This window comes from Truncatella angustata (genome assembly GCF_020726525.1).
Source record: "Truncatella angustata strain MPI-SDFR-AT-0073 chromosome Unknown BKA67scaffold_6, whole genome shotgun sequence".
NCBI classification, from domain to species: domain Eukaryota; kingdom Fungi; phylum Ascomycota; class Sordariomycetes; order Amphisphaeriales; family Sporocadaceae; genus Truncatella; species Truncatella angustata.
Window position 1 is genome coordinate 2,114,513 of NW_025763386.1, and position 17,412 is coordinate 2,131,924.

At 51.2% G+C, this 17,412-nt stretch overlaps 9 protein-coding genes across 9 annotated transcripts; 4 read left to right on the forward strand and 5 right to left on the reverse strand.

Annotated features, from left to right (window-relative positions):
* Window positions 1-215: 215 nt before the first annotated feature.
* On the reverse strand, window positions 216-1,610 carry BKA67DRAFT_521515 (mitochondrial carrier domain-containing protein; the record flags this gene model as incomplete). Its single annotated transcript, XM_046098282.1, has 1 exon — window positions 216-1,610. The coding sequence occupies one exon, from the start codon at window positions 1,608-1,610 to the stop codon at window positions 216-218; it is 1,395 nt and encodes a 464-aa protein (XP_045956384.1).
* Window positions 1,611-2,876: 1,266 nt separating this feature from the next.
* BKA67DRAFT_520855 (glutathione-dependent formaldehyde-activating, GFA) lies at window positions 2,877-3,630 on the forward strand (the record flags this gene model as incomplete). Its single annotated transcript, XM_046098220.1, has 3 exons — window positions 2,877-3,174; window positions 3,235-3,472; window positions 3,528-3,630. The coding sequence occupies 3 exons, from the start codon at window positions 2,877-2,879 to the stop codon at window positions 3,628-3,630; spliced, it is 639 nt and encodes a 212-aa protein (XP_045956385.1).
* Window positions 3,631-3,765: 135 nt separating this feature from the next.
* Window positions 3,766-5,592, reverse strand: BKA67DRAFT_593715 (origin recognition complex subunit 2-domain-containing protein; the record flags this gene model as incomplete). The annotated part of the gene is made up of 3 exons (XM_046104974.1): window positions 3,766-3,880; window positions 3,935-5,213; window positions 5,346-5,592. The coding sequence occupies 3 exons, from the start codon at window positions 5,590-5,592 to the stop codon at window positions 3,766-3,768; spliced, it is 1,641 nt and encodes a 546-aa protein (XP_045956386.1).
* A 273-nt stretch (window positions 5,593-5,865) lies between these two features.
* BKA67DRAFT_573046 (HAD superfamily phosphatase) lies at window positions 5,866-7,283 on the forward strand. The gene is made up of 4 exons (XM_046103323.1): window positions 5,866-6,195; window positions 6,317-6,655; window positions 6,713-6,916; window positions 6,964-7,283. Exons 1-3 carry the CDS (start codon window positions 5,968-5,970, stop codon window positions 6,794-6,796), a joined length of 651 nt encoding a protein of 216 aa, XP_045956387.1. The 5' UTR covers window positions 5,866-5,967; the 3' UTR covers window positions 6,797-6,916; window positions 6,964-7,283.
* Window positions 7,284-7,938: 655 nt separating this feature from the next.
* Window positions 7,939-9,149, forward strand: BKA67DRAFT_660880 (uncharacterized protein; the record flags this gene model as incomplete). The annotated part of the gene is made up of 3 exons (XM_046107706.1): window positions 7,939-8,122; window positions 8,699-8,782; window positions 8,908-9,149. The coding sequence occupies 3 exons, from the start codon at window positions 7,939-7,941 to the stop codon at window positions 9,147-9,149; spliced, it is 510 nt and encodes a 169-aa protein (XP_045956388.1).
* A 732-nt stretch (window positions 9,150-9,881) lies between these two features.
* BKA67DRAFT_537948 (copper homeostasis CutC domain-containing protein) lies at window positions 9,882-10,664 on the forward strand (the record flags this gene model as incomplete). The annotated part of the gene is made up of 1 exon (XM_046100407.1): window positions 9,882-10,664. One exon carries the CDS (start codon window positions 9,882-9,884, stop codon window positions 10,662-10,664), a length of 783 nt encoding a protein of 260 aa, XP_045956389.1.
* Window positions 10,665-10,952: 288 nt separating this feature from the next.
* BKA67DRAFT_660882 (glycoside hydrolase superfamily) lies at window positions 10,953-12,408 on the reverse strand (the record flags this gene model as incomplete). The annotated part of the gene is made up of 3 exons (XM_046107707.1): window positions 10,953-11,908; window positions 11,983-12,275; window positions 12,326-12,408. The coding sequence occupies 3 exons, from the start codon at window positions 12,406-12,408 to the stop codon at window positions 10,953-10,955; spliced, it is 1,332 nt and encodes a 443-aa protein (XP_045956390.1).
* A 1,185-nt stretch (window positions 12,409-13,593) lies between these two features.
* Window positions 13,594-14,211, reverse strand: BKA67DRAFT_660883 (uncharacterized protein; the record flags this gene model as incomplete). The annotated part of the gene is made up of 3 exons (XM_046107708.1): window positions 13,594-13,780; window positions 13,845-13,938; window positions 14,004-14,211. 3 exons carry the CDS (start codon window positions 14,209-14,211, stop codon window positions 13,594-13,596), a joined length of 489 nt encoding a protein of 162 aa, XP_045956391.1.
* Window positions 14,212-15,146: 935 nt separating this feature from the next.
* On the reverse strand, window positions 15,147-16,709 carry BKA67DRAFT_520272 (S-adenosylmethionine decarboxylase; the record flags this gene model as incomplete). Its single annotated transcript, XM_046098165.1, has 2 exons — window positions 15,147-15,769; window positions 15,878-16,709. The coding sequence occupies 2 exons, from the start codon at window positions 16,707-16,709 to the stop codon at window positions 15,147-15,149; spliced, it is 1,455 nt and encodes a 484-aa protein (XP_045956392.1).
* Between the last annotated feature and the right edge of the window lie 703 nt (window positions 16,710-17,412).

Sequence of the window (17,412 nt, forward strand, 5' to 3'; positions counted from 1 at the left end):
TGCATTTTCCCACGGTCCACGGTGATGATAACTTGGTACCGTCGCTGATGTTAAGGTAACTCTGAGTCGCCAAGTATGTGTCCGTAGCCTCCCCGTGCTTAATTATTAGTCCAAAAGGTCATGTCACAATTGCCTCTTGTCATTGGAAAGATGCTAAATACGAGCAGAGATACTTCTATCCTTGTTCAACGCCACAACACCGCGCAATAATCTGTCTATTTGAGGAGGATATCATAGCCATCCCTGTTAATCCTGACTTCTTCGCTCCCTAATCCATACTTGCGTCGTACGAGCTCGAATATGATCAGGCCAGCGCTTGTGCTAGGAACTTGACGGATGGTGTTCCACCAGAAGCCCCGGTAGAGCAGGCGCGTCACCCCCAGTCCCTCTGCCCTGGCCTCCGCAGCGCAGTGAGCCCATGTCTCTTGGTACGCACGGTAATAAGCCCGCAGCATCCTCCACCTGCGGCGTGGCTTATCCGCATTCGCGGCGGCTGAGGCCTTGAGGCGAGCCGCTTTCTCGTCGAGGTCTTCGAGGTGGTCCCAGTGCTTGAGTTGTACATGGGTAAGAGGGTGTAAGACGACCTGTTGCGCGAAGGAAGCGCCAACGCCACCAAGAAGAAGGAAGGCTGGTTCGATAGCATAGTGCGGCCGGATGACCTTGGGCGCTTCACTGCCATGGGTGCCTGCAGCTGTGTTCGTTGTCGCTCGCTTGTCACTCGGGGAAGACCGCTTGAAAGCAAGTAGATCGACCGTGTCCTCGCTCAGTCCGCCATAGTACCACGACACGAATCGGTAGTAGCCCTGTGCTTTCAGATATTCAAAAGTACTGAAGAAGATGGCATTCCCGAAGCTGTCTTTCAGGAAACTCAAGCCCCAGCCCGCGAAGATTCCTCGGACCCCAATCTCCCTCAGCTTCTCGGCACTGAAACCCCACATGCTCCTAGGCCGCCCCGTGCCATCGGCAGGGAGAATCTCCCGATGGTCAAATCTGGCCTGGATGGCGTCGAGCGGTGCAGCCACAACGCTTTGAAGGCTTCCGGCCAGAAACCCGGCGGCGAAGGTGTGCTTCGGATCGGGCGGCGGATACACTCGCTTGCTTGCCCTACCGCTTTCCTCGTGCAGAAGCCCGAGTATTTGCAGGTAGCTGGTGTAGAGTACGGCACCCACGCTTACGTTGGCGATGAGAGGCGGAAGGACTTGCTGTGGTATAACGCCCCAGCCATGGGCTTTGACAGCACTAGTGAGCACTCCCGGAGTAGTACTGCGCATCCATAGCCACGTCTGCCGCAGTGCCAAGCTCATGCGGGAGGATGTCTTATCGTTGACTGCGGCTTGTTTGAGAAGCTCGATATGGGTTTGATGCACAGACCTCGCATATGCTAGGTAGTCAACGCGTGTCCTGAAAAAGGCTTTCACTGGCGCACGGAAATAGAAGGCGATTGCCTGCGCGCTCAGGGCGCGTACACCTGCGGCTGAAGCAGCTGTTGCGGCATTGCTACGCGGTTGCTTGTCCGGAAAAATGACGTCTGTACCTGCGGGAATTACTGGGCCGACGCCTGTGTAAGGGCTGGGGATCGAGACATCTATATCATTGCGACTGGTTTTCATGATCTACCCCTCCGCATCTTGAGGACGCTCAGGTACTGTGCGAAGTTAGTCGTTGATGGGTGGCCGGATTGAGGACGAGATGCATGCGAGGACCCGGCAGAGCTGACGCAGAAATGATGGCTGCCGGCTCTGATCAGCTGCCGGCAGCTGGAGCATGCTACCAGGTACTAAAACAGCAATGCGATGTGCATACCTACCGCATTGGCCTTTCGGCCCGCACTTCAGAATGCAGTAGTAATGAAGATCTGGTTGTTCCCTAATGGATATACCGTATGTAGGCCTTGTGAAATCTGAGCTTAGAGATATGTACCGTATCAGTGGATTGTAGATGCCACAGGGCGACATAGTTCCGTGACACATACGTAAGTCTTACCGACAAGTTTGTGTCATACCTACCAGCATTCTGTCACTCGCTCGCAAGGCGTCACGAGCTGTTCGCATTAAGGATACTAAACTCTCATGAGCACGCGATCGACTTGCACTGGTAGAAGTGCCCGAGTCTGGTGTGCTGACGTTTGAAATGGACCCTGTAACTTTTTAGTATGTATGTACGCAGGTACTTACCCCACAGATCAACGCGGCTCCGGAGCTCCAGGTCCTAGCATGATTAATTACTTTGCTTCGACAGAGTAAGTTACTTTAGATACATGACATAATGCTGACGACGTGATAGGTCGTACACGCGCAAACAGCAGCAATTTTGCACAGGGGAATTCAGTTGAAATTATGCTCGAGAACGTCACACGGCAAGGCAAAGCCATAGTCTCTCCCAGAATGGCTGGGATACAACAGTCAACTAACTTTCGGAGGCTTCTCTCCTGCCCGAAGCTCAGGGGCCAACGCTAAGTGAATGACACCTTGACTGCATGTATCCATCCTGCGGCTGCTGCTGATCGTATGAGGGCCGGGAATCCTTGAGACATAAGAGGGAACCGGATTAAGTTCTGGAAACAATTTATAACTGGTCTCTGAATTTCCACCAGTTTCTTTTGAGCAATGCTGTCTGGACGACGCCTTGTTGCATCTAAACTATCAATAAGACGCAGCGTGATACGTTACCATTGTTCCAACGTGCAACAGCCTTTGATATTGTTGCATTGCAGCCACAGCAAATATTCCCCAAAGGCAGCGTTGCCAGACTATCATCAACAACACCGTGCCTTCAGCAGAATAACGGCACTCTGGGACGACATGACTCAATCACCACGCAAAAAGCAGAAGGTGTCTGCAAATGCAAACGAACATTTGGAGCAGGAGCCTCATGAGATGTCAAGTGAGACCAAGACTGTCGAGAAGGACAGAGATCCCTACCCGCAAGGCACAAACCACGAAAGTCGTGGCAAGCATGATACGACCACTACCCACGCAGACGAGGAGAAGGAGAAGCAGAAGCAAGGCGGCGAGTGGCGCGACCAGCCACCTTACCGCACCTCCGGCGAGAACGAGCACTTTGATAAGAAGCACGAGGCCCAATGCAACTGCGGCAGAATCAAGTACTGGCTAAGCCGCGACAAGCCCATTGCCAGCAAGTACTGTCACTGCAAGGACTGCCAGAGCCTGCATGGTAAGTTGGGAGAAACATTGTTACATGCGCATGGGGAAAAATACTGACCAGACAAACCAGGCGCCCCGTTGCAATGGGCTGCCGTCTTTAAAAAGGAGGACTTACACTTCGAGAGCGGAGCCAAAGGTCTGGCATTCTACCATTCGGAGAAGAAGCACACCTACCATGATCTCCCATGCAAAGTCAGTTGCGCCTACTGCCACGCACCTATCATGGATGAGGGTCGTAACATGGTCCTCATGTTCCCAGCTATCATCAAGTTCAAGGACGAGGCAGCTAAGAAAGATTTCGAGCCAAGGTAAGTCCACGGCTTGGAGAAGTATGTCGTGACGATGCTAACTCTGGACATCCAGCATGCACATCTTCTACTCGAGACGTTGCCTTGATATCAAGGATGGAAAACCGAAGTGGTCTGAACTCGATGATCAGAGCGACTTGATAGATGAAGTCGCTTGACAAGTACCGGCCAGGACCGGCAGTTTCGCGTTTGTGATCACGACAGTTGAATCACAGGTTAGCAAGGCACTGCGTTGGTAGTTGATATCCTGTTGTATTGATAGGAGATATCTCCATTCTGCTTCCGACATTACCCTAGACCATGAGGTCTTCTAGCATAGCCTCTAGCTCCTCCTTTCTGAATGGTACGCTTAGCAGTTCAGTGCCAAGAACATCTTTGCGGCTGGTAATCATTTGGTGGTCGTGAAATCTGTCACGGTCATGTTAGCACATCTTCGCTGTTTAGGGGGTGTGTTCAACTCACTCCTTCAGCAACGTTCGGAAAGCCATCTCCGAGCTGCAGATGAATTCCTCCACGGCTTTGCCGTACAGCATACGGTACTCCACTCCGGGATTTTCACCAGCAAACACACCTTCGTCGTCCGCAGCTACAAGAACTTCAGTAACAAGGAGCCTAAACAGGCTTTTCGCGTTCTCTGGTAAACTCCGTAGGACGTATGCGACACCTTCCTTCCCACCGACACGTCTGGCTTTTCTGCCCAGTAACTCGTGCACGTCATCCACAACATCGATTTCAGCAGAGAATGGCGCGAATGTTGTACAGTCATGAAATGTAAAGTTGAAAGCAGAGCGAAGGCCACTATCCCATAGCAAGGTGAAGTCGGGAGTATCAGAGGAGCAGATGAGTTGTACACTAGCATGGGAAGCTAACTGAGCCAGTATAGCCTGCATTCCTGGCTTGCGCAGGGGGATGGAATCAATGGAGTTCAGTATGATTGTTATGTTGATATCGTGCGAAGATAGCAATGAGTTGATATTGTCCAACAAAGCTGCAGGATTACCAGCAGGTAGCTTGTGGGACGGGTCGACGGCGCTTCCTATGGTTCCCAGGATTTCCCGGATCGAGGTGTTCCGTACGTAGCCGTTGACGATGACGATTTTGTTTCTTACATGGTCTGGGGTTGCTGCATAGAGATGATTCGCAAACTTTTGCAATAGAGGTCGTTTTGACCCGAAGCCATATGCGCAGATACTGAACCCCTGGGAGAGCTCAAAGACCCATTGTGGGAAGGAGTCGGCGTGTAGATCTTGCAAGAACTGGACATCTTCATGATGCGGGTCGTTGTAGTCATTCCATATAGAGAAGTACTCGTCGTGGGTCAGCAGTTGGAGTGCGGCGAGACTGTTGGCTGATGTCTTGGATGCACCTGGCCGGGTTTGAGCGAAATATAGCTCATGAGGGGGGAGATGGGGCGGAGGTGTTGGTGACTTCTTTCGTGCTCTCGTTGCCGTGCCTTTGCTGCGACCACGAGATTTCCTTGAAGGGGTGGCACTAGGGTCGTTGGTTTCCTGGTCGTCCTGCCCTTGATGGCGATATCCCAGCTCGTCCACATCATCTTCATCGCTCGATTCGTAGATCTCTCTGGCGATGTCTTGGTCCTCCTCATCATCGTCACTCGCATTGCCCGCTACGACACTTTCAATGAGGGCTCTCGCACTCTTCTTGCGAGCAGAGCGATCGTTTCTCCTCCAACTGGGTGTTTCCGCATTGGCCACAGATTTGGATGGTTGCGACGGCGTTTCTGCAGCCCTCGCACCTGCTGCCTTTCTATTCTGAGGCGTCCTGTCGCCGGCAGAAAACTTGGGAGACTCGACGTGCTGATTCGTCCTACGGCGGCTGGGAGTTCCAGTCACGCCTGATGTGAACCCATGACCATTCCGGCCATCTTCATCCGAGGGAACATCGTATACAGACTTGTTGGCCGATGCAGCAATGCTCTCTAGCCTTGAAGCAGCGCTTGGGCGTCCTCGCTTCCGTTTGACGGGAGAAGCAGCGACCGCATTTGCCTGGCTGATGCCATGAGCTTCCTCCGCTGGAATGGCCCGTCTGGCCCTCTTCCGCGGTAACAGGTCAGCCACGGAATCAGCTGAGTCCAGCTCCGCTGGCTCCCCACGAGTCATTGACCTGTCCCACGGATGTAAATTTGATTCGTGAGACCCAGGTTCCACTTCCACAGGCGATTTGGCGTTCAAACAAGGTCAACAAACAGCAGGTTGCCGATGAAATGCTCAGAACTTGGCCTTGAAAATAGGGGATTTTGCTTGGTTAGGTGTCCTGGCGACCGCGGGGCGCGTTCCTGGTCCAACTGACCTTAGTGGCGCCGACGCGTCCAACGTTAGCGTTAGCCACCGGGCGTTGGGTGCTGTAGGTGTGTGCTCCAGTACAATACAATAACCGGACGGATCAATTTCTGGTTTGTCTGACCACCAAAGACCATCCACTCACACATTCACCTGGCCAGTCTGTAAGGCGGCCCTGCTCCGACCATAGAGATCATGAATCTCAACCTGTCCGGGTTCTTCAACGTTTTTAAACTATTGGCGAAACCCTCGCTGTGTCTGCCACACGCGACCGTCTCTCAATTCAGTGAGCTCCCTTTCCCGCTGGAAAAGGTCTTCGAGACCCCGGGGCAGGGCAACAAGGTGCAAATCAAGGCAGTCGTGTTGGACAAGGATGACTGTTTCGCATACCCAGAGACAAACCTAGTACACCCCCCGTACGCCGTAAGTTGCCACCATCCCTGAGTACAATCAATCCACTTGTTGCTGTTCCCGTGCAGCTCGCACTGCCGAGTTGCCAGCGGCAGTCGTCATGTTCGGCTTGAGGTTAATGCCTCCCAACTAGGAACGCTTCCGACAGCTGCGGAAGGAATTCCCTGGACAGAGACTGCTCATTGTTTCCAACACCGCCGGTGCTACATCCTATGACCGGGACGGCAAGTTAGCCACGGAGTTGGAATCCGTCACGGGCGTCACGGTCCTGTCGCATACTGTCAAGAAGCCAGGCTGCAAGGACGAGATCATGGCACACTTCCAGAAGCACCCCGAGGTCGGACTTACACACCCGAGCCAAGTCGTCGTGATTGGTGACCGGTTGATGACGGATATGATGCTCGCCAACACCATGGGAAGCCGGGGCATCTGGATCAAGGATGGCGTCGCTCCCCTAACGGAAAAGAGCATTGTATGTAGAACCCCAAGCTCTAATCCTTCCTCTTCGTTGGCTAACAATTCACTATAGTTCACGCGCTTTGAGTATAGAATGGCCTCGTTTCTGCTTGCTCGAGGATTGAAGGCCCCCGAACCCATCAGTCCTTTTGAGTGATCACATCCTCCTTGTCCAGTGCCATCCTCTCCCTGCCTCTCCTCATGACGGAGTCTCGTGTCTTGTATTTGTCGAGTATCTATTGCAATCTTCACCCTGTAGCTATGCTACTTCTTCAGAGTGAGGTGCCCCGACAATGACTAGCGCAAAGTTTCTAACCTGCTAAGGCTCGTCGTGAATATTTGCAGGCATTTGATCTCGTCAGCTGGGGAAAACACAGCTCATATCATCTATATTCTTCTGAGCTTTGGTTTGCAGTACCCCCATGTGGCAATAGGAACGCCCCCAGTTGAACCACACCGCAAATGTCGCCGGCGAAGGTCAAGAAACCCTAAGTGGCATTGCTTTACCGGATGCAGAGCGGTCCAGAACAACCGCGAGGTCCCGCCTTTGGGTTTGTCACGGACTGTGATTATTATTGTAATTATTATTTTGGACTTTTTTTTTTTTGTAGGTTTGTCCTGTTGCACAACTTCGGATGCAAGTGATTGAGAGCTGCAACATCGTCGAGCACAAGAAGATACGTGATGTTCGATCCATTCCATAACGGCAACATCATTAATTTACAACATATGGTGTACGGTCGTTGCTTTGCCACCAGATGATATGAAATTGTTCTGCTCGACTCACTAGTTTCATCATCTGTGTCAAAATGAAATACAGACACCCTCTGTGGTTTGAAGTGGTGTGGATAATTATCACGAGCTTGGCCTACTGAGTGTTGAGGGACAGTAACGTGTTGCTCAGTGCATCCATGAGCAGCGTACTCTAGGTCCGTCCGATCACTTACTTTGGGTTGGCCGGAACGTATGATAAGCTGATTCACTAAGCTTCTAGTAACCAGGTCTCAACAAGCAGTGACTTGCTGCCAGATCTTGAAGTACAAAAGGCGTATTAGGATCACAGCTCATATTTATAATCCTGACCTTGTTCGACCCGCTCAGAGACTCGAATCTCACTTGACTCGTTCGTCTCACGATAATCAAGGCGCCCATACTTGTAGCACCTTGAATTCTAAGCTCTCGAATGCTGCATTACTAGTACTGGCCTATCAACGCCTCCGCTCGCCAGTAGTAGAAGATCATACGACCCTCTTGTCACTCCTATCATCACATTGCAGTCAGCTCGTACCGAAGACAAAGATGGGCGGCAAGATTTGGTCATCGCAAGAGGAGCGCTATTTTTGGCGCACTGTCATGTCTACATCAACCAAGCGCAGTGGCATTAGTCGTATAAAGGATGAGAAGTCGTGGGTAATTCTTGCTAGAGATATGCAGCATACTCTAGGCGCTGCCGCTCGCAGACATTACACGGGCAACATGCTTTGTAAGTGATGTTTTGAGCTTCTTTTCGAATATTAAACTTTGCAACTGCAAGTTAGGTTCACGCACATCCATACTTTTAAGTCGAGCTGTTATATTGCTGGTTATTTGACTCAATAGGCACAATCCACACTCGTTAGGTATATCTGGCGTAGTCCGTCCGCTTCCTGTTGTTCTTCTCCCCCTTCCCATATAGGTGTATGCTCCCAAGTGGTGCTTCCCGTCATACCAACTTTCCTCGTCCCCTCGCTTTTATGAGTCAACAAGCGCGCTCCCCCGACTCGCCTTTGGTTTCTGGTCATTCTGCAGAATTCTGATGGAATGTGGCTGGTCCCCATGCATGCACGGCTGCGCATCTGACATATCCCAGTGCCACTAACATAGTTTATCAACAACACCTAGCTACATTATCACGCTCCATTCTTGGTCACATATCTCCCTACACACGTTCTTTCCGTACCTTTCCATTTCATTGACACCACAAACCACTGTCCGTACTAAAACCATCACGCCGTATCTCAAAGCTATGCAAACCTATTCGCGCCATAGCTCTTCTCTCTGCAAGCTGACGCTATCACAGTCGAACATTACTACCAGAACATCCGTACCAAGAAAGTCTCACCCCACGCTGGAAGATATGTCTGCGAGTACCTCATAAAGGCTGGTAAGTTATGACACCGGTGGGGCCACAGTGTACCACCCATTCCTTTTATCTGCATGGATATACATCCACAACTCTAAATACTTCATGAGTTACTGTGGTTCAACTAACCAGCGTATGATATCCAGGATCAAACCGCGATCATCCCATGCTTAGACATTGCGCTCCAAGGAAGCAGCCAACCCCGGCCAACAACAACGATACCTACAAGAGGGAGGAGAGCTTTTCCGGCTCCAGACTCGCTATGGACGGTGTATCCACATTGCTCAAGTCCTCGAACTATTCTTCGTTATCTATCCGCACCAGATCCATGTCCGCCTTTCTCAAAAGCCAACAAAGTCTTAATGAGGATTCTCTTGAGAATGAGTAGCATGAAATCATTTCCATGCAGCTCTACGTTATAGCCATAGGGTTACGCCCTAAGATGAGGACACCTAAGCTCTACTACAAGTCAGAACTTGCTGTTCCAGCTTGTTATACGAGACCGTATCCGTTTCTTCCGAATATCAAAACGTTAATGGCAACACTATGTGCTTTACTCTATGCCGTTGGCTTCTTGAGGATAGTGAGATAAACACTTCCTTAGAATTTCTAGGAGGTAGCAGTGTGACTTTGGGCCATATAGAGTGCTAGGGGTCGTCGTTGTACAAAGCGCTACATTCTACATTAGAACAGAGGCATACTGTCAGCGACATGGTATCACAAATTACGATCTTTCTAGAATCGAACCATCCGATTCATGATGCCTTAGCACGGTTTAGGATTCCCGGCCAATATACACGACTTGCTGCATCTGTGTAGGCAAGCGATTAGTCCTTTGACAGAAATTTCAGAGGCTGACATGCACCGTTACTTATTTCGTGTTGGTGATTGAGGTTCTGCACACAAGTAGCCCTTCCTCCACGGTTCCACTTACATCGACAAACATGCACGATTACTAAGCCGGAACCCGTTGCCAAGCTCCTGTATATCAATTGACAGGAAATCTCCAGACTAACTCTTTTCGTTGAGCCCACTGATCTTGAATTTCAGCCACGGCTGCACCATATTCACAGAACTACTCATCTTATGCGAGCCAAAGCGATCCCGGAACACTATCGCCATGGGCCTGAGGCTTGAGGTGCCAATCTTTGGCCCCGCTTCTGCGGAAGCCGCCGTGTTGGCTGGAGCTTCCCGCATAGAACTGAATGCGAAAGGGTCCTATTCAGCTGGCGGTCTTACGCCATCAATTGAGGAACTTGCGGCGCTGCAAGAACTGGAAGTGCCGATCCGTGTGATGATCCGGCCTCGAGGACCACCAAGCTCTGGCGCTAAGGACTTCATATACTCCGAGGTAGAGCTCGAGGCGATGGAACAATCAATACACAATTTCAGAGCCTCAGGATTGATGGAGAAAGATAGAGGTGATGGCTTCGTATTAGGAGTTCTGCGATGGACCGACAATGAGCAGACGGCAGCTGGTCCCAACGATCATCGTGTCGTTCTGGATGTGGAAAACTGCAGGCGCTTGGCAGAGGCGGCCAGGCCCTACAAGACTGTATTCCACCGTGCCTTCGACGAGCTCGTGCTGGCGGCACAATCACGGTCGGCTCTAGAAGTGCTTGCGGCATGCGGCGTCGACGGAGTACTGACATCGGGCGGACCAGGCAATGCAGCGGGAAATATCGACGAGTTACACCGTATACTTGAGGACGCAGGGAATCAAATCGAGATTATTGTTGGTGGTGGCGTACGAAGTTCGAATATTGTGGAACTAACACGGCGCATTCCTCTTCTGAAGAACAAAGACCAGGAACACTGGGTTCATTCGTCGTGCCTCACAAGGGCAGCATCGGAGGCCGTGGACGAAAAAGAGGTTGCCGCTATACTGGGGGAATTGGCATAGGCCTACGAGTTTACCACACTCAGATGGGGGAAGAGGGGCGGGGGCAATCACACAGGCAACACGCGCCATATATTGGAAGCAGTTGTACCATCAATATCACTGCTCTGGTGTTTGGAATTGAGGACTGGCCATGGTGGCTATTTGGGGTCAAACTGCCTCTACGATAAAGAATCCCGTGAAGAATATGGTATTATCAATAAGATATTCAGTGCTTTTCGTCGGCTTTCGGGCTGGGAAGAACGAGCGTCCGAACGAAACCGAAGCATTTATCGGAGCTTCCAGTGCAAACTACCCAGCAGCCTGCTGCTCTGTCTTGTTGACTTCTTCAGTGATAGCCAAAAGATGGCTCCAGTCATAGCTGTCTTCGCCCAAAGACCAAGAAAACGCACCTCCGAGTCCCTTTGCGGTAACAATTTCTTTGAACTTGCGTTGGATTAAAGCCACGGTTTCGAAGGTCCAGAACAACTCGGCCTCCTCATCCCACCACCATTGACCACCAGCCTTCTCATCAGTCCAGCCTGACTTCAAGGCGTCAACAAAAGACTCAGCCGTCGTACGTCCAGTATCTGTGCAGTTGCCATAGCCAGACTGACACCCAGCACCACAGAAAGCGTCTGCCGCCCCGCAGAAGCCGTACTGGCTACAGCAAGGGGCTTCAGCGTGACCTGCACAGGTAAAATATGTGCTAGCACCGCAGGTGCCATCCGAAGTTGTCGTAAGGTTCGTGGGGGGCAGGGGAGGGGCGACATTGGCAGTCTCGAACGTGGTAGCTCCGCTAGTGCCTGCATCGCTGCCGTCGTCGTTCTCAGCCTTCTTGATTGGACATCCGACTGGCGTTGCGGTACAGTTAACCCCTGCTTCGGTCTGGAAGTACTTGGCATAGAAGGCAAAGCCAAGGTTGATCTTGGAGGCGCAGAGACCCAGATCCAAATAATTTTGAACGGCCGCAAGAGATCCATCCACGTCTGTGTGATGCTTGGTAACATTATCGCGACGGTTGATGAGGTCGTATGCCATGATGTTGACGAAGTCCACCGCGTTCCAGATCTTTGTCGACTGCTCGCGCGTGTAGGCAATCATGTCTCTCTTGAGCCCTGGGACGGCAATCGAAAGAGTTCTGTTGCCGATGGCGGTGCCGATTTCTTGGAGTAACAGAGGAAATGTTACGATTTCATCAGTCTTGTTCGCGTTTGGGACTTTCTTGTAATCATCGCCATTGCCACCTGGATACTCCCAATCGACGTCTGAACGCTGGTCAGCAGTCCAAACTCAAGAACCCGGAACGGTAGCTACATGTAAAAGTGCTTCAAAAACATACCCAAAAAGTCGAACCCATGAGTATCTAGCATTGTTGCAACATTCTTGGCATATGCTTTGCGTGACGAATCAGTCTTAGCACCCTCACCAAACCCAGCTGTATCGCCCCAGCCGCCAATCGCAATGCCAACTTGAGCATGCTCGTCAAGCAGTGCACGAACATCGTCGACTGGCATGAATGGTGTGTATTGCCCGGGCGTGTCACCAACAAACAAGGAAGAATTGGCAAAAGCCATGATGACATGGGTAATGCCGGCGGTAACGGTGCGTGGCGGTAGAGTGGTGGTATGGTATCTAGCCTCCTGTCAGTTGTCTCATTTATCAAAGACCGCCTGATGACTTACTGATCGAAATAGACGATATTGCGAAGTGACTGGGCGCACTCCACGCTGAAGGCGATTGCCAACAAGAGGCTATGGGCCTTCATGGCTGCTGTGTAGGTTATGCAAGCGAAGGGGAGAGGAAGAATACAACTAACTGGCCATAAGGAACGAAATGTGGTGCAAGACTCCAATTTATGGTTTATGGGCATTGAATGGGCGAGCAGCACTTTTTATGGGCGAGTCCATGCCTGCCATGTTGGTGTTGGTGCAGGGTTTCATTCACGGGTGCGTGTGTGCCGCTGAGCGAGTCAGATGGGGCATGTGTCCCTCGCTTTGGGGGGCCGGACAGCAATTGAACAAAGAATCGATGCCAGATGATGGAAGCCCTATGATCGCATTGCGAGCATCCAGAACAATACCGGAAATGGAATTACGACGGGGCTTTCGCGTCGCCAAGTACTCATTACTTGCGGCACGGCTCTCGCGCAGCTCGTCAGGGGCGCCGGATCCGCAGGACAAAAACGACACACCCCTGCTTGTTCTACCACGCATTGCAGCTCATTTGCCGGAGGAGCAGCCAACGCAGAGAGAATTGGTGATCTGGGTACCTGGTAATTTGCTATGTTATTTTTCTTCTGAACCTAAATATGACGCCTAAATTAATCTGCCATGTACGCAGTACTTGGACGCCGCTTTGGAGCTCCTTGATCGTGACCGAGTTCCGGCATTGTTTCCAAACGGCATATTAACTGTCATAATATAGAGTTCCTTGGCGGCGTTATAAGTGAAAGCGCCCACTCCTTCCCGAGTTTCCCGTTGGGATGCATTTACTGACCTTGTGCCTCATACAACCCGTCATGTCAGCGGTACGCAGTTGCGGCGCAGTTACTGCGCGCCGCAGCTCGAACAAGGGAGCACTCGGATGTCAAGGAAATTGCACCTTCTTCTTGCTCCTCAAAAACCTCATTCGCCCTCTCCGGGCATTTCGATTCGTTCGTCTCCATTTTGATTAAGGGCCGCAGCACTAGTAAGGTTGTTCTTCATCATCGACTCTGAAACGATTTTATAGTCGTGAAATATACTTTGTTTATTTTGAGCTTAGGCTGTGATAGTAACCACACATCCCATCCGGCACCACTGCACCTTCCTGGCACACTTGTAGTTGGGATATTGGTGCATAGTCCAACCAGTCACTCGCAGTTTGCAAAGATATATCTTACATGTTTCTGTTTAAAACTACGACGACGCGCGTTCATCAACATCCTATGGCACTGACATGCCACTTCCCTTTAAAAACGCCCAACGCTCCTTGAAACTACTACATTGGGCTCTTCGACATTCCTGCATTCGAAGGCCTGGGACTTGTCATCCATAGCATATGCATCATCGGTCTTGGTGGGGAGCGGTAGCGTGGACGCGCCGGTAGGGGGGATGATATAGCCATTCTCTGGGCTATCTGGCAAACAGTTTTCAGTTCTAGGGACGAAAGTGTATCAGTCGGCTTTTCTGTGACATTTCCGGCCGAGTATAGCTAGCTTACTTGTACAGTGTACAGTTCAGCGGCCTGCCAAAAATCCTTGCGGAAGATATGCCCTGCGGTGAACCGACTCTCAATGGTGTGTAGGTCAGTGAGACTTGTTGGACGAGAGGTGTTAGTTATAATGGTGGAAAGGAAGGACAATCTTGACTGGACACATACAACAATTCCTGCGACCATAGCCTCCTAGCTCTGCAGGATTGGATATATTCATACACGTTAAGGTGTCATTGATGGCCTCATAATACTGGTTTGGACATATTTGTATGAATGTATCGTTGTCGGCTTCTTGTCGGACCAGCTCATGATCGGTTCCCGAACTGTGGGAAAATATGGCTGCCAGGACCTGCAGCAAGGCCACGTACCTCATATTGAGAACTGTGATGTGGCTCTTCAAGTTAGTCTGCCCTTCTTGGTAGGTGGATGGATTGTCATACTTTGGGGTGTCGAGGAGGTCTTGCTCTTTTATAGCGGAATTCAAAGTACCATGTGTACACCAAACGAGACCAAACCGGTGCTTCGGTCGTGCTTCACGGTAAACCGTGAAGCACTCAGGGGCACCATTCTCGTGATGACACTACGTCTGACATGAAACTGAATTTTGAGCTACCTTACAGTCCTCTTGTTGCAGACTTAGCGCTGGTGAAGGGGTACCAGATGGTGACACTGAGTTACGTTGGGAAAATGTAGAGATCTTACCGCCACGACCAAACGAGGTCGATTAAGACAGTTGACTCGCATTGACAGTCCTTCATTTACTTGCTATTGACACAAACAAGCAGCAAGGGTTGAGCTGACGAGTACTGTGACGCACATGGTAACTTTGGAATTGCGGTCCATAGCCCACCTCTTTACTGTGTTATGTCGCACCAATAGTTCAGAATGATAGTCTCGGGCTAATTGGTACCACTTCAGGACGAGACATGGCTGAGATTTGTGTATTCGATATTGTCTTCCACTCCGACTTCGTGTATATACCACGGTTTTATTGCGCACTGGCGAGTTGTATGACCAGGCACAGGAACGAACAACACTCCACAAGTGCACTGTTCGACGTGCAAGCATAATGAGAAAGAATGGCCAAATAAATAAAGCACGCTAAACTAGCTATAAGTAGTGGCCCTCAAGATAACGACTTTTCGATAGTCTCTGTTAGAGAAGTATATCCAAACTATTATAATCCAGAGGCCTAGAAGGCCTATCCACACATCCATGACAAATTTCGACATGTGAAAAAGAGGTCAACCAAAGATACCCACACGAAGTAACATGCAATGTCCTTGAACAACAAGGACCCAGAGACGTCTATATTTCCTCTCCGACACGTAGTCCAGTACCACCAACCCAATCTTCACGCTCGTAGTACCGGAAAACCAGCTCGTAGTCTTCAAAGTCATGTACGATGCGGTCGATGCGACGGTAACCTTGAATCTTCTCCATGCGCTTGCTGCGGCCAGCAATAGAGACATCACTGTCGGCATCTTTAGCCTCGAACAAAGTAATGCTGAAATGACCGGGTTTGAAAATGCCAACCACCTGGTCGATGACCTCAGAGGTATCACGTCCGTTTTGGCCGCCAGGAACGTTGGTTTCGAAAGAGGCGTAGGAGCACTGAGGCTCCGGTGTCACGTGGACGGTGAAATAGTGAGTGGACTTCTCGCCACCGTTCGCGTGCGGCGCAGGGATGACGCCGTTAGCAGAGAAGCCGCAAGGGTTGAACATATAAGCATCAATTCGAGCTTCTGGATACTTGGACTTGGGATACACGTCGGAAAGACCGCAGCAGTCCGAAACCACTGTTCCAAGGGCATGCCCCTCGGTGGTGAGACTGACGGGATCGATTTCAGACAGCGGAGTGTTGATGCCCGGCTGGTCAGACTCGCTAGCGAGACTGGCTTCATCAAAGACTTCGTCTGAAGAATTTTCAGCTTCAACAGTGCTGTTTGTCTGGATGGTGCAGGTGCTCCCGGAGAGATCGGCGATGCTATCCGCCGCCTCCTGGCGAGCCGCCTGAACCTGCAAAGGCAGCTTGGCACACGCGACCGCACTCGCGCGCTCCAAGTAAAATTGCTTCGCATTTTCAGGATCGAGGTCGGTCATCAAAATCTCGAGAGTCTCATCGTCGTTCTCAGCAGCGCCATTGAAGGCCGACGCAAGACCGGTAGGTATCTTCAGGTGGCGCGTCGCGGTTGGCGTACGATCAGCGTCAGGCGAACGTGGAGGTGTCAGGTTGGCCTGGGGCGAAGTGATGTACAAGTACCAGTGGTCCCCGTTCATTTTCCCAACCATGTAGGCGCTACCGTGGTCGAACATGTCGTCCAGGAACTTGACCTCCTGACCCCAGCTTCGGTGGGGTGAAGGCTGCTTCTCCGGGTACAGAAAATTCTTGCGGCTATAGAAAACGCGGTAGGGGGTCGCGGCCACGTTGTCATCGTCAAGACCATCGACATTATGGAAGGGGAAACCAGCCTCGCGAGCGGCAATGCGCAGCATGCGCTTGAGACCCCAGAGCAATGTCGTGGTACCACATGTCTTCAAGATTAATTTATGAGGGAAGACGAACATGCTCGACTCGGAGAGAAGATAGGCATCGATATGCTCCGAGTTGACGACGGAGAGGACCTTGCAGTGAACCTCGTCCAGCATGGGAACCCAAGTGTCGGCCAGGACGGCCTTCAAGCCATCTGGCTGTGCGCCGGCTGGGAGAGCATCGGCACTGGGGGCGAACCAAACCTCAAGCAACTTCTCTGGGCCTTCGAAGGCGTTGGTAGAGTCTAGGCTCTCAGCGACATCGTGATTGATGGTTAGCTGAGGAATATCCTCCGAGGGCGAAATTGGATTGGCGGAAGGGGTTTCAAAGTCGACCATCTCCTCGCTGAGTGTTGCCTGCCAAGAAGGCAGCGAATATGGTTGCGATAGGTGTCGGGGCGGGGCGGGACGGGACGGGATGGCGTCCAACTAGATGTCTTGCAGATGCTGATACTGCAGAGACTATGCTACCGCGGAGCACTGACTGCGGCTCAAACGAACGTTGCGGTGTCCGTTTGAGGAGTAGGCCCACAGGTCGGTGGGAAGAAGATAGATGCTGGCGAAGCCAGCTGCAATGGGCAGATATAAGGTAGTCAACGTCTCACGTATGGGACGTTATGGGGGTCGGCCGCGAGGGGTGAGGATGAGGACCTTTGACGAAGGAATGGTGGCTATCCTTCGAAGTGGCTCGTACTGGCAAGAAACCGATACCTATGGGGAAGTATCGGACCTAGTAGACGAGGGGATCTGCGATAAGACGGGCAAACGTGTATGCAGAGTGCTTTTTGGAGGCGGCAAGTGATGAGTCGTATTATCGAGGCCTTGATCGCCGAAGACTTGTCAGTGATTTGTTTATGATGGAGATTGCGGGGGGAGAGAGGGACAAGAGAGAAAATATTTTTTTTTGGACTAATTAGTCTGGACCCAAACACACATTACGTACTTTGCAGGCTTAGAGAAGAGGAAGCGAAGCAGGACTGCTGGGTTCATGGAAGGCCTTGTGAGGCAATCCGTGTTGAGATCTTTATTGATGGTGGACGAC